The sequence below is a fragment of the Pogona vitticeps genome, chromosome 2, assembly GCF_051106095.1.
Source record: "Pogona vitticeps strain Pit_001003342236 chromosome 2, PviZW2.1, whole genome shotgun sequence".
Classification (NCBI taxonomy): domain Eukaryota; kingdom Metazoa; phylum Chordata; class Lepidosauria; order Squamata; family Agamidae; genus Pogona; species Pogona vitticeps.
In genome coordinates, this window is record NC_135784.1 from 107882529 (window position 1) to 107897781 (window position 15253).

The following is a 15253-nucleotide window of genomic DNA, read 5'->3' on the forward strand; positions in this document are numbered from 1 at the left end:
TGCTTGTACACTCTTTGAAGGCTGCCCCACACAGAATACATTACAGTGAACCAAACAGGATGTCACTGAGGCATGTTTCTCTGCAGCCAGATCACACATGGCCAGAAACAGGTATAGCTGGTGTACTCACTGTAATTGTTCGAGCACACTCTGGCCATTGAGAGAAGTTGGATAAAGAAGATGTTCATACTTTAGCCGAGAGATGGGCACAAACTGCTGGTTCAGTCGTTTGGCCCAGTTCATTTACCACCACAACAAGGGTTCGGTGGTTCAGCGCCCTGCCCCCTCTGGCAGGCACCCACTCGGAAGCAGTGTCCCAACTTCCCTGCCTCCTCTGGGGGTTGCTTCTGAGTGGGTGCCCACCAGAACTTTGTGCCCATCTCTACTTTAACTGTTTGAAGTTCGAAAGGGAGGGAACATATAATGCAGGACACACGAAACAGATTACTTCCCACAAAACCATTAAAATTATAGCTTAGGTTGCTATAGAGAGGATTAGTGGACACAATAAACCTGCAGTATCAGAGGCAGCTATCTTAGTACCAGTTACTAGGAAGGACAAGAGGGGAGTGACTCTCTCCTTCACTTCTTGTTTGTGAATGTCCCAAAGACAATAGATGGTGTTCAGCATGAGAAACACAGAGACAGCCAAGAAACAACAAAGGAGTTCCAGCAGAGAAAGGAGAAAGCAAACAGCTTTTGCAAAATCTGATGAGGCACAATGAGGCACTAAGGGCAAAGGCCATAAAGATATGGGTTGGCATTAGTCCAGAAAAGTATGTTTCCATCTTGACTGACACATCTTCTGAAGGTTGGGAAATCCTCAGGACTCTATTCAAAAATCAGACTTCCAAACACATTCACTCTCAACAACTGGCTATCAGTCCCAGTTTTATCGCAGAGATACAAAAACAGACTACCCTTTGTCAAACCTTTTTAGGAAACATCTTGTAGAAACACCAGTCTACATCTTCACACAGACAGGGACACCAAATTTGCACCCCAGTTTTGTGGCAATATTTAAATGTTTAATGAACACTCATACAGAGCTGGGGCAAGCTTGTCACTGAACCCTGTATGGACTTGTTGGAAAAAGGCAATGGAAAGTGCTTTCAGCACAAATCCACGGGGGGGGGGGGGGAGAGGGGAGGGGAATGAAATGCTTTGTTAAGAATTCCTGGTTTCAATAGGAGTCTATTGAAGCTGAAAACGTTTTGCTACTTTACTTCCTTTGACTAGCAAGTTATGACAGAATACTGGAGATACTCAGTCGTGTGCTTAATAACCATAGTATCTGCAATGGATATGTGTATACAGTACCATGATCAGCATAGGTGACAGATTCAAATCCTGAGGGATGCTGCATTTCAAGTCCTTCAGGGAAAACCAATAATCCTTCTTCCTCAACATTGCAATAACAAGTGAACTGGTCCAACCACATACTCACTGCTACCTGAATGACTGAAACTTTATTAAAGTCCCCTTAAATATTTGACCACATATTCAGCCGTATGAGTCAGTCCTGCTAATGAGGTAAATGAGGTATCCCTTAACAGCACACTCTGCTGTACTTTGATGTCAGCTGTTTCTGGGCTCTTGTTCAGGTGCATTTCCTTTGAAGAAGAATATAATGATAGCCATTTAAATCATTTTCTTCTCTTATACAGATCAGTGCTTCCTGTTACTCCACTCCTGAAGCCATGGGGCACACTACAGCCATTGTCACCCTTCCTCATTTACAGAAGCATCTTTCAGTGAATATGTACGTACGCCAAGTCCTTTATAATTGTGTGAGGAGGGCCTTTTTGCCCTGGCCAAAGATGCTGTTCCCTAGCAACGAAACCCCATGATGCTATTTTCCTGTGGACTGTGTCAAGGCCAAATGAAAAGGAAGTACATGCAGAAAATGGAATGAAAGCCCTGTTAGACTACTCTCCCACAGACATCACATAGCAAAAACTAAATATTTCATTTGGGTAATCTGCAATTCAAACTGGCTTGGCAGAATATGATACAAAAATAAAATTCCAGATTGTGCAACAAGAAACGGATCTATTTCAGTTTAACTTCTAGAGTTTTTAGACACAGAGGTGTCAATCCTTTCTAAGTTAAAAGACCTACAAAACATTTGTGATGGGGTGCTGCCACGCTGTGACACAAAAAGAATACATTTATAACAATTAATAATTGTGTGCCATCAAATCAGTTCTGATATATGGTGATCCTTTTCAGGGTTTTTTGGGTAGACGATACTCAGAAAGAGTTTACCATTCCCTTCTTCTGGGAAGCATCCTGGCATTGGGAAGGCGAAGCCTTTCAGCCCAGCTCCTGTTCACTGGCTGAGGGATCGTAAAACAAACATGTAGTGAATTGCAGAAGTTCTGCCAAGATTGGGAATTTGCAGCTTGCTCAAGGCTGCACAGGCTTGCTGCTCTCCCAGGAGGCACTATGGAGAACTGAGCTCCCAGCCTCTGCCGCCAGATACCTAACCCAATGAACTATCCAGCCAGCATACTTAATAATTACATGATGTCAAACTGGCTCCAGCTTACAGTGACCTTGGGAGATGCACCTGAAGATCAAAATAACAGAAGCTGAAGCTTAACACGCCATCAACTACAAGTTTTCAGAATAAATGTAGGAGCCCAACCCAATACTTGTTTTTCTTTCTTTCATTTGTTACCTTTATTTGCTGTCTTTGTAGCTCAAGGATCTTCCTCTCTTTCTGTTATTCTCCTTTAAAGCATGTTAGGCTTTAAGAGTGCTACACCAGGGTGACCCAGGAACCTTAATAGCCAATGTGGCATTTGAAAGCAAGTCCCTCAAGTTCTAGTCAAAAACCAAGTATTATAGGGTTCTCATGTGCATTTCTTCCCTGTGATTCTTGTTGATTTGGGATGTTGGATTCCTCCCCCTCACCCAAGAGGCTAGTGCATTTCTGAATCTTGAGTTTAATAGCTTATACACATATGTCAGCCCACACAGGAGTGTTGGTTTTAAAATTCTGATGAGTTATACATTTATTAATCTGATTCAGCAACCGCCAAGGCATTCCCACATAGTGTGGCAGAAAGGTTATTTGAGGAGGCATCAGACACACTGTTGTTGGTTTAGCAGAAGTCACAAGAAGGTATTCCAGGCTTGCTTTTTTAAAGACCATTATTGTGTCATATCCTCATTATGTTGCATCAACGGAGCTACCTCTTTCGAGTACCTAGTATTGCTCTTTCTTTCCCTGTGTTTCATTAGGTGCGTTGCTCTGCACTCCTACGCAGCTCATCGTCCAGATGAACTAGAGTTGCAAAAAGGAGACGGCATTCGTATTTTGGGAAAGCACCGTGAAGGCTGGCTGAAAGGAATGTCCTTGGTCACAGGAAAAGTTGGGATCTTCCCAAGTAACTACGTAGCTCCACTTTTCAGGTTTGACCAATGGTTTTTATATATACAGAGTCTCTCTCTCTCTCTCTCTCTCTCTCTCTCTCTCTCTCTCTCTCTCTCTCTCTCTCTCTCTCTCTCTCTCTCTCTGTGTGTGTGTGTGTGTGTGTGTGTGTGTGTGTGTGTGTGTGTGTTGCCGTAGGGATTTTCCCAAAACTTGAAATCAACAGAAATGGATAATGACTAGATGATAGGATGATTGGTAAATATTATCTAAATGCTAACGTTTTTGTTCCCATAATGGGATCCCATGGATGGGACTTTTTTTTTCTAGAGAGGGAAAGAGCTTGGAGGGTTTAGTTTTCTGGATTACAACTCCCAAAATCCCCCAGTCAAGCTGGTTAGTAACTGAGGTGGCTAAGTGATTCTGGGAATTGTAATGGGTTGGAAACGAAAAGAGGTTCTTGATCAAATCAAGCCTGCACTTTTCACTAAAAAAAATAAAATTACTAAACTGAGGCTATTATACTGTGGACATATTGTAAGAAGGCAAGACTGTCTGGGCACAAACAATAATGATAGGAAAGAGGAAGGCCTAATATGAGATGGATTGATTCAATAGAAGAAGCTTCAGGCTTATATTTGTAAACCTGAGAAGGGCTATTTAATGATAGGATAATTTGGAGATCATTAATCTTTAAGTACCCATAAATCACAAAGAACTAGACGAGACATAACAACGTCAAAAAGTAAAATTTTCCAAGCGCTAGGTTCTTTCTAAGAATCTTGTGGTTCCCTTTTTCTTTGCCTCAGAATAAAGATGGGGCAACAGCTTCTAAAAATAATAGTATATATGATAATAGGTATGACAGAACAGGTAATACACCTGTCTGAGGAATACAAACTTACAGAATTAATGCATAAGGTATGGAGCAACACAGAAGTCACAGAGCTGGTTGTCTCTACAGTCACAGTACCATGATGAATAACTTAAAACCGGACCACTTTGTTCTGTACTGAAGAATGAATAATGTTTTCGCCCAATGAATGGCTACAGGCCAACTAGAACTACATAAAAACTCTGAGGAATCACATAAACTCAATGGTAACAAGTGTAGGGGAGAATTTTGTAAAATGCAACATTTGTATTTTAATTCACTTTTTCAAAATCAGTATAGAAATACTTTGGTCTTTATGCTTTCTGAAATTTTTACAGTACAGTTCGCCAATTAAAATATCTGTACATAAACGTATTTATTGGGCAGAGTGATGCATGTTACTGCAGACAATGCACAGAAACACATTGCATTAGGGTAACTTTGCTGCAAGAATCTGTGTGTTAAGAAAACGTATACAAAATGTATGTATTAGGAGAAATGTATGTGACAGTATCATGCAAGTTTTTTTTCCCACTTCACAAAGGAAAGTGAGACACTGTACAGAAACCAAATTGACAGATTCCTCTGTCTCAAATAAGAGCTGAACTAATATGAAGCTGTTTTGTAGCAGCTCAGAACTAGGCCACAACCAGGCAGGCTTATTTGGGGGTTTGGGGGGATTTTTTTTAGCGAGCAGTTTAACAAAAAACTGTGCAGTTGAGGGGGAAAATGTGCAGTTCGAAACTGGTAGATGAGCTGCTGAAGACAAGGAAAAAATATATGTAGCTGTTTAGACAATTTTCTGTTTTAAAAAAAATCCTGCAACTGGGACTAATTTTGTTTCTGGGAGCAGACCCTTTTGTGCAGAGAGCAAGAAGAGAAGTTCATCTAGCAGTTGATGTGAACAACCAGTGAGACTTCATGCAGCCACTGATGCACAAGACAGCTAATTTCATATGTTTTGTAAGCTTTATCTCTGTGTTTAAAAAGACGTGGCTAAACCATAAGGCTGGTGTAGCATGGCCCAAATGTAGAGTGGAAAGATAAGTATATAAGCCTCTTTCAGTCCCAGCTCTTGGAGGCTCCTAGGTGTGTTCCCATTCTCCTACTGGTTGTGAGGTCAGTTACGTAATGGGAAGCCTTCCAGAGAGGGAGATGGATGCTTATGTGATGGATCATCCACACCGTGTTTAGGCAATAGACTACTGGTCTAACACGATTATTACAGCAGAAACGTTTATGGATTAGTGTCCACTTCATCAGATGTGGGGTTATCTTAAATTGCATGTTGCTGGTGGGGTATATGTGTGTACATGCAGAGGATCAGATGGAAATGAAATATAGAAAGTAAGCCGATAATCACAATTACTTCTAGTGGTTGCTGATGGCCTTAGTACTATTACTTGCTGCCAGTAGTTCAATTACATCTGCCCTTGTAGGCTGAGCTAGTCCAAACCGTAATCATAGGAAAATACCATTTCATTAAGCTGGATGGACTTTTAAGAGCGTAGTTTATCAATTGTTTAGCACTCCCAGAACTGCTACTTAAAGACGTCTAGTATATTTCATAAAAAATACTTTAGGAAACTAAACATGAATCATTATTATGTATGCCAATGACACAGAGTAGATGCGGATTAAGTGCTGCTGAACATTACACATGGTTAACCAGTGGAATCCATTGCCTCAGGAAGTGCCGATGGACATTACTATGCATAATGTTAAAATAAGGTCAGACAAACTGATTATAGAAAGATACAATATCCTCATAGCTGCAGACTCTTCCCAATTTATTTTTTTAGATGTTGGTCTGCACAACACAAAGACATTAATAAAGAGGAACAAGTGAAGAAGGAAAAAAAATGAGAGAGTGAAAGGTGGAAGGAAATTATTTAAATATTAAAAAAGGAAAAAATTCTAAGCCTTGCTGATTAGGTTTTGATTAAGGAAAAGAACCTGCAAAAAATAAGAGTGAAGCCATAGAGCATAATCACATCAGCTTCATTGTATTGTAAATGCCATGCCTCTGTCCTATGGAATCCTGGGATCTGTAGTTTAGCAAGTTGCTTGGCATTCTTTTCTGTTGTTGAAAGGAGTGCAATAGATGTCTCTGGCAGAGAATTCTAAGTGCCTTACCAAACTGCAGTTGCCAGGATTTACAGAGCCATGGTGGCTAACACAGAATGAAACCGCTATAACATTGTTTAATGTAGATGCACCATAAAGCTGTTGGTGGATCCTAGCTAAAGGGAAAACCCACATTTAGAGTGAGTTTAGCTCTGAATATCAGATACAGGGAGTGAAGTATCACACATTAGACTGTTGTCTTCCTTCACTGCTTACAGACTTTACATGAAAATCTGACTCAGGAGAGTTGGATGCAGCACAAAAGACTACATTACACAAAGCAGCTTAGGAGGGTCTGGGGACAAAATTTCTACTACCATCCAAACCTGCTATGGGTTGCACCAGCCCCTTTCCAGTGAAATTAAAATAACTGACTCATTACTTCTGGTTTTCAACAGATATTTTTGGTGGTGGTGGTGTGGAGGAGGTACACTTTGCTTTAGAGAACTGTGTGATTCTCCTGCCTTTTGCTCCCTCTTCCTCAAAAAAAAAAAAAAAAAAAAAAAAAGCAATGGAGGATCTGAGACGGCCCATTTGCTTCAGAAAAGGCCTTGGTAATGACACATAGCCCACAATCCATGCAATATACATCTCTAGATTCAATGCACCTTTTGTCTGATTCCAGATTATTCTTGCAATCATTTTTGTAGGAAACAAAATGAGAAAAATGATTTTTTTTTCTAAACCATGTTGGGCCAAAATTAAAATCATATTCAGTCATCAGTGATGACCCAGAAACCCCCAAGTTTGATGGGGGGGCAGTAGAAACATCTCTCATATTATTTTACTTCTCAAAATGAACAAGCGGATTCATAGAGCAGTAAATAAAAACAAACACTGTTTTTCTTAAGAATGTTGTGATGTGAAAGATATTACCTCAACCACGAACATAATGTTTGGACATCTAACACATCCATAATCCTTCATAACATGAGTTGCTACAAATCTGAGTGAGGAGTGCCAGGGTTTAGTCAGCTGTCACAGATGCAGAATGCTCTGGCAGAAACTTAACTATCCATGTTATTGCTTTTCCTGAAGATATACTTTACTCATTTCTTCCCTGCCATACATTTTATCAAGTTAAATCACATAATGCAGACTGGAGACACCACAGACACTTTGGGCCCAGAGTTATTCCATCTGATATCCACTAAAAACCCTTGCATTAAGGGGAACCAATGATTCTTCATCTCTCTGGCTCATTTCCCTGTGATTTGGCCTGTCATACCTCTGTATCCCACTTCACCAATAAACTGACAATCAAACACATAACCCAGAGACATCAGAAATACCGTAGCTTCTTGAAGTACCTCAGTCGTGAACACCTATTTTAAGGCCTGCTATTCTGTGCTTTCCTTTGGATATCACCTCATAATAAATTGATGCCTTGCTTATTTTTTATGAATCTCTGTCCCCTTATTAAATCATAAATCATTGTTCAAAGCCTGAAACTGTCACAGGAAGATGGCAAAAAAGCACCTGCAGTTGACGTCGGCCCACTACCACCCTTTTCTCAGAGGCGTCAGCACAGGCACCTCTTTGGTGGCTCAGGTACTGAACAAACCGGGAGCACTTAGGAAGGTTATTTAAGCACACTGCTCATGTGGAAGATTGATGGCCTTCTCTGCAATTTAACAGATTTAGGTGAAAGAGCTCTGTGGCCTTCTGATCCCCATCAGACAAAGAAGATGAGGAAAGAAATAATCAGATGTGACAGCAATGGGCTTTGGGGATGGGGGAGCAAGCAGCAGGGGACATGGATTTACAAGCAGCAAAGACGACAACCACTCCCTCCGTTTTTTCCTTCAAGATTGCTGGCTTCTGAGGTATCCCCATCAAGCAATCTGTCAAGCTTGCTCAGAGAATCAGTAGGGCAAACTCCACTGTTTTTGGACTGCTGAGTGTCAAAGTTGGAAGGGGTTGTTTTCTTACCATTGGGAAGTTTGCAACAGTAAAAGCAAAGAAGAGCAGTTTTATAAAATAAAGTAAGATTAATTTATTCATTTAGGTTGCAGTGCGTCCCAGACGGAAGATAGAAACATATTCAGCTTATTCCTGCTGTGGATTTTAAGGTTCAATCCGAAGGGCATTTGTTCCACTGTTTGGTATATTGTGGAGGTGGGTGGGTTCACTCTTTTTTCTGGCAACCACATGATGAGTGGACCAGTTTGCCCCCAGGGCACCCCAATCCACACCTTTCTGGAGACCTGTCAGGGGTTTCTACCTTTTTGGTGCAGGTTGATGCACTCTAGTTTAGTCTGTTCACAGAGCATGTGATTGCTGGGAATGGATTAAAATCAAGCCTTGCCACTTTCAAAGCTGTCAATGGCTCCTTGTGGTTTAGATTTCTGATATTGTGGCTTAATAAATGTGCCGTGTCAAGATGCCAGCAAATTGAACCCTTGTCCTACTCCTTTGCAAAGGTGCAGAGAAGTGACTTGGGGGGATCTACTAGACTGTCACTGATACGCTGAATCACTTAGACTTTTTTTTAAAAATTCATTGTCTTTGCCTTTGTGTGAAGTGCCAATTGAAACTGTGGCTGCAGGCAGTTTCTCAATTGGTGTTACACAGAATACAAAGGCAAAAGTTATTGTTGTTTTAATTAAGTGATTCTAGCTCTAGCACAGGCAAAAATTATAAATTCACTTTCCCCTGCATCTCGGCAGAGGAGCAGGGGAAGTGTTCAAGTATTTCAAAAGGCTATACTATACTTCTACGTGTTCAAAAGCTAACAACATGACTACACTGGCCCTTTTGGTGCAGGCTGGTTTTGATCTAAATAGTGACAGGAGCCAAAGAGTCACTTGAGGTTGATATGCTATGTGGGCACAAGGATGGCGCCAAATGGAACATCACTCCTCCTGCCTGACCACATGTGACTCTATTTCAAAAGCAGCCTGCACCAAATGGTCCAGTGTAGTCATGTTGCTAGCTTTCGAACACGTAGAAGTATAGTATGGCCTTTTGAAATACTTGCCCAGATACAGTATATGTCTGGCCAGGTTAAGTGGGTCTTATACCCAAGTAAATGTGTGTAAGAGATTAATATACAAGTGGTGCCTTGCATAGCGATTGCTCCGTATAGCAATGAAATCGCTTTGCGCTGGACTTTTTGCCATCGCAAGAGTGATCGCTTTGCGATGGCCCCTATGGGGAAATTTCGCTTTGTGATGATCACAGGGAAGTGATCATTGCAAAGCCCCCATTTTCGGCCAGCTGATCGGCGGTTCCAGAATGGCCGCCAGGTAAACAAAATGGCCGTCCGCTGTTTTGCCTCGCTTTAGAGGCACCGAAAATGGCTGCCGCAATGGAGGATTTTCGCATAAGGTTAGTTTTTAAGCCCATAGGAACACATTAAACGCGTTTTAATGCGTTTCTATGGGCTTTTTAAAATCGCTTAGCGATGAAATTGCTTAGCAGCGATTTTTGCTGCACCGATTAACATCGCTAAGTGAGGCACCACTGTACTTGTATTTATTAGGCAATATTGGCCAAGTTACTTTCTTGAGCTACAAACCCCAGAACCCGCCATGGTACTATTGTCTAAGGCATTCTGGAAGTTACTTCCTCGAAAAAGTAACTTTTCTGGGTCCTCTTTGGGCGTCTTGTACTCCAGAAGAACCCACAACAATGAGACAAAATAGCATTTGTTGGGTACGAATGTGTAGAAAGGATTTATTTTGAGCAAAAATAGAAGAAAGTACTTTTAAGAGGTGACACTGCTGCCACACAGCATTGACACTGACATTGAAATATATGTACAGTATTTCTTACACTAAGGAACATCTTTCATAGTTTTCAAATAACTGTTATAGCAAGACCAGGAAAAAGTTTTGTAGCACCTTGAAGACCAAGAAATGTTATTTCATAAACTATCTTGGACTGCAGCCTGCTTCCATCAGATGTACAGAGCATGGCCTTGTTTGCTGTACAAGTATTTGGTTCAGAGGGTGTTACCAATGGTATGACAGGACATGGAAATGCAAGAAGTACTAACACCAGTAATTATGTTAAATGTGGATTGTGACTGAGATGCCTTAGGATACATGATTAATGCATGTATTGTGATGAAAAGTCAAACTGGGCAAAGAAAGGCAAATTAGAATATTTTCTAATGATCATAAAATATTTAATCTGCATGTCTGAAGGAAATCTTTTTTCCTTGTGATTTCTGCAGTTTGACTTCACTTTTCCCTCTATTTATTTCTTGCAAATCCAGTGACAGCGGTTCATTGTGGGAGATTCCTGTGCTATTCTCATAGATCAGTAAGAATTTCTTTTCTCTGTATTATTTTATTTTATTTTTTATTGCCATGATCAGAAACTAACACCAAATAATGACAGTGATCTGAATGGAACATAAGTAGAGCCCCTACATACCTCAAAATATTATTATTATTTATTTATTTATAGCCATCAGCAATATATGATAATTATAGGGTTCTTCTCTTCCCCTCTGCCTTGCAACAATTCTATAAGGTAGTCTTGGATAAAAAATACTGACTGGCTCAAGGAAGTACTGTACTGTGATCAAGTAGAGATTTGCTTTGCTTGTTCCAAATCCAGAACCCTAATGCTACCCTAGTGGCTCTCTCAGATCAGCCTTTACTATACAAATATCATGTCTCCCCAAAAATAAGACAGGTTCTTATATTAATTTTTGCTCCAAAAAACGCTTTAGGGCTTATTTTCATGGGATTTTTTTTTCATGTCCATCAGTCCACATTTATTCCAATACAGTCATGTCATCTTTGGTTGCAGCACAGTGGTGGCGGGTGGGGTTTCACTTAACTGGGCCTTAATTTTGGGGTAGGGCTTATATTACAAGCATACTGAAAAATCATGCTACAGCTTATTTTCAGGTTATGTCTTATTTTGGGGGAAACAGGGTAGTACCAAGGATGAAACATACCAGTAGAAAAAAATGTACCTGTTAACACACTCAATTTGCATAATATTGGGCTGCTTCAATTTGGAGCAGTGGAATATGGCAACCCACAACAGGAGATCTTGTCAACAATATTACTTTGCTCCAGACTGCACACTGGGCCCAAAGCTGGCATGTCAAAGAGCCAAGAGCAAGGAAGAAAGAGCAGGGAAGGAGAAAGAGATGGTGGTTCCACATACACGTGGGCCTCTTGGGCCATTGGGAGCAGCACACAAACCTTCGTATTGAGCCAGCTACCCCTAGTACCACTTGAGATATGGGGGTGGGCGGGAGAGAGAATGGGTGCCTGAACTTTTAAGCAGGAGGGCCACATGAGTTCCACAACTTCCACTTCCACGTTCTTCTTTTCTAAGACAAAATTGACACACCCACCCCTTATCAACCTATACTGACCAAATATTTTCAAATTAAAAATTAGATAGTGCAGAGGAGAATGCTATGGGCCTTCAAAATATGGCATAATTGCCCACCATCCTTCCAGAGGGCACACTTTCAGCCAATCTTTGTTTTAAAAGGATGTATAATTGAGGGGAGATAGAGGTGACAGGGGGCTTCATGTGGTCATCTTGGCGGGGGGGTACATGATTTGCACCTTGCCTTGCCACCTCACACACAAAAGTCAAACTATTTCTGCTTCCAGTGCTGTTCACCCAGAGATTTGTTTTCCTTCCTGGGGACTCGGAGATGCTTAGCAATTCCCTTAGACTTTGGCTAAGGTCTTTAGAGCTGCCCGCCCCACACAAGAAGGGGTCTGTTTTACTTGGCTCCTTTAACACTTTGGAATAGTCATGGGCCAGTAATGAAGTTAGTGACATCCTTGGCCAAATGATTCATACCTTCATGGGAAGAAGGGTAATAGCTCTCTGTGAAATAAGGGTACCTGACTACCTTGAGGTCTACGTCCTCCACAGTCAAGCCACATTCCTCTCAATAGTTCCCCCCCACCCCGTAACTTTTATAGGGCAGACAGTCTTCAGCTTGCCAAATGCTTATGGAATGCAACTCCCATGAATCCTAGCCAGCATAACAACCTCTAGAGGCCACACTTTGTCCACCTCTGCTTTGTATCTGGGATCTATCTCTTCCATTCATGTTGATCATAGTTATCCTGGAGGTCAGCTCCAGCCCATACATTATTTCACAAAGTTATTCTCCCAAAGGCGAATTGCCATAATCTGCAGCTGGACTTCTGATGTAGTCCATTCAAGGCAGAGGATCAGGACCTCTTATCTATGCCCTCTCCCTTACTCAATGGGCTGGGGGATGTCAAGACAGGCAACTAAACCTGTTGTCACTGCTTAGCTCTCTGCTCAGGAAAATACATCATTGTTACTGCATTAGGGTCAGCATTCACAGTGGTACCTCCAGATGTACAGCCCTTCTCCCAATCCTCTCTTGCAGCTCGTTTTTCTCTTCATTTCTTACGTAGCTGCTATAGAAGCCTGAGTGCCACCTTCCTATCTTTCCAGCTTCCTTCCCTGCTTATTTTACAGTGGATAGGACCTCGTCCTTCTTCTGGGTGCTGCAACTTTGCTTTGCTTTCTGATGACAAATGCATCAATGGTGGCGGTGGGGAGTGTTACATACAGCACTGATGTTACCTGTCTGTCATGGGTTTGGAGGGAAAGTTCCATCCTATGGGGAGTGGAAGGCGGGACATCAGGAGGAGGGGCTGTACTGTATAAATATGTGATGCCTGTGTGGTGAGTTAGAACACACTGAGGAGATGCTGGGAGATGCTGAGAGACACTGGGTTGTGACGAAGCAGCAGCTGGGAAGAAGAAGCTGTTGTGGAAGTCTGTGTGTCAGACAGGGTACTACTGTGTGTCAGAGTACCAACCTGATAGGTTCAGGTGTCTGTTGGTTAGCCAGAACTGATAGGTTCAGGGTCTGTGCTTTAAGTTAAGGTTCTGTGTGAACCAAACTGTGTGTATGTATGAGAGAGAATAAGCCACGTTACTATATTTTATTCACCTAATCATTTTATTTTCCTGTGTGTGTATTTAAATAAACCTAATTCTTTTATTGTTCAAAAATCCATCCCTGGTCTGTGTGACTTTTTAAAGGGAATGGTTGGTGGCAGCTTAGTGTAACTGTGTGGCAGATCCCAGTAGGTCTGGGTTTGTCACATTGATTGGTGTCCAGCGTGTGGGATACGACTGGTCCAGTTGTCCAGTGGTCCAGCAAAGCCTTGGCAAGTGTGCCCAGAGCAAGGGGGGTCTAGTCAGGGACAGTCTGAGGCGCGTAGGTAATCTTCTAGGTGTACCTCACGGGGAGGTGCGCTAGTAGAAGAACGTGCCAACTGGGGAGACTTAGATTAAGGTGCTCTGAGGCAGCCTAGTTTTGGCGGGAAAAAGCTGAGGCAAAACTGCATAGTAACAGTGATCTAGCTTGCCAGCTGAGAGGCCCAGCAGAGGGGGGTAGGCTCTGACTCGATACTGTTACAAGTTAGTGCTGAAGAACAGCAGCAATCTCTAGGGAGAGCTGGTTCTGAGGCAAGAAGGAAAAAAGTGGTCGTTTTATTTTGAGGCTTGACTTTTAAAGCCGCCTGTTCTGAGGGGGGATTATGCCCTTGACTCGAAGCCAGATGGCCGAAATGAGTGAAGTGAAAGACCCCCAGATTGACCAAGGTTCTGAGGAGGAATTTGGCTCAGTGCAAGGTGACAGCACAGGAGAGCAGAACCCAGAACTTAGAAAAATACTCATAGCCCAACAGCATGAACTGAGGGTGAGGGAAATGGAGGAAAGGGAAAGAGAGAAACAGCGGCAATTTGAATTAGAGAGAGAGAGAATGGAGAGGGAGGAAAGATTGGAGAGAGAGAGAATGGCGTTTGAATTAAAAAAATTGGAACTGATGAATCAGAACAATAATAATAATAATAGGGATACTGAGGGAGGCCAACTGTCTAAAGCTGACCTGAAGAAATTCCCTGTGTACCACAAGGGAGATTGTCCTGAGGTGTTCTTTTCCTTAGTGGAAAGAGCGTTTGTGGACTTCTCAGTGAGGGAAACTGAGAAGATGACCATCATGCGATCTTTAATCAGTGGTAGCCTGGCTGAGGTTTATGCCGAGATGCCTGAGGAACTGATGAAAGATTTTGCAGAGTTTAAAAAACTGGTGTTTGCCAGACATGGGATAAATGCAGAGCAGCTGAGACAAAGATTCAGGTCCCTCACCAAGAAGCCAGAGCAGACTTTTACCCAAGTGGGGGCCCAATTGGTGAGGCTGCTTGAGAAATGGCTATCGCAGGAGGGAACAGAGACCTATGAGCAGCTTAAAGATTTGATAGCACTGGAACAGTTCTATTCAGTCCTGCATGGGGAATTGAAATTCCAGGTGAGGGAAAGGAAACCGAAATCTGTGGCAGCAGCCGCAGAGATCGCGGATTTTATTTCCCAAATAAGAAAGCCCTTGGGTGAGGGGAAATCTGTAGGTAAACCCAAAGAAACCTACAGCAAGTACTCTCAGGGACCAGGGAAAAGCCAGCAAGGGGGAGGGGCCCATGGTGAAGGGAAGCCCTCAGACATGAAACTAAGACCTCAGATTTTGGAGGGAAAACCAAAACAAGATGAGAGAGAATCAAAATACACAAGAAAATGCTATTTCTGTCAGGGAAAGGGTCATCTAATCTCAGAGTGTGAGAAATTGAAGCAACTAAAAGGAATGGTGCCTAAGGAATCTAGTGGGACCAAGCCAAAAGCTGTGTTCTGTGTCCAGAAAGAGCAAGGCTCAGTGTCACAGAGGGAGCCTGTTGCCATGACTACTCAGTCTGGAACAGCTACCTATGCTGATCAGGCTGAGGAAAATGGTCCTCTTGTGGAGGTAAAGCGCTGCTTGCTGGTGAAAACAGATTCTCAGTTGTTTGAGACAGCAGGGGTGGACGTAGGAATACTTGACCGTCAGTATAGGGGGCTGCGGGAC

General features: G+C 42.2%; 1 protein-coding gene across 3 annotated transcripts in view; it reads left to right on the forward strand.

The window, feature by feature from the left end:
* Nucleotides 1-15253, forward strand: part of SH3RF2 (SH3 domain containing ring finger 2) — a 101545-nt gene that overhangs the window by 71272 nt on the left and 15020 nt on the right. For all 3 annotated transcript variants that reach the window (XM_020806436.3, XM_020806444.3, XM_078385771.1), the window contains exons 6-7: nucleotides 1668-1762; nucleotides 3250-3420. In XM_020806436.3, the coding sequence (XP_020662095.3) occupies nucleotides 1668-1762; nucleotides 3250-3420 (266 nt within the window). The remainder of the gene's footprint in view (nucleotides 1-1667; nucleotides 1763-3249; nucleotides 3421-15253) is intronic.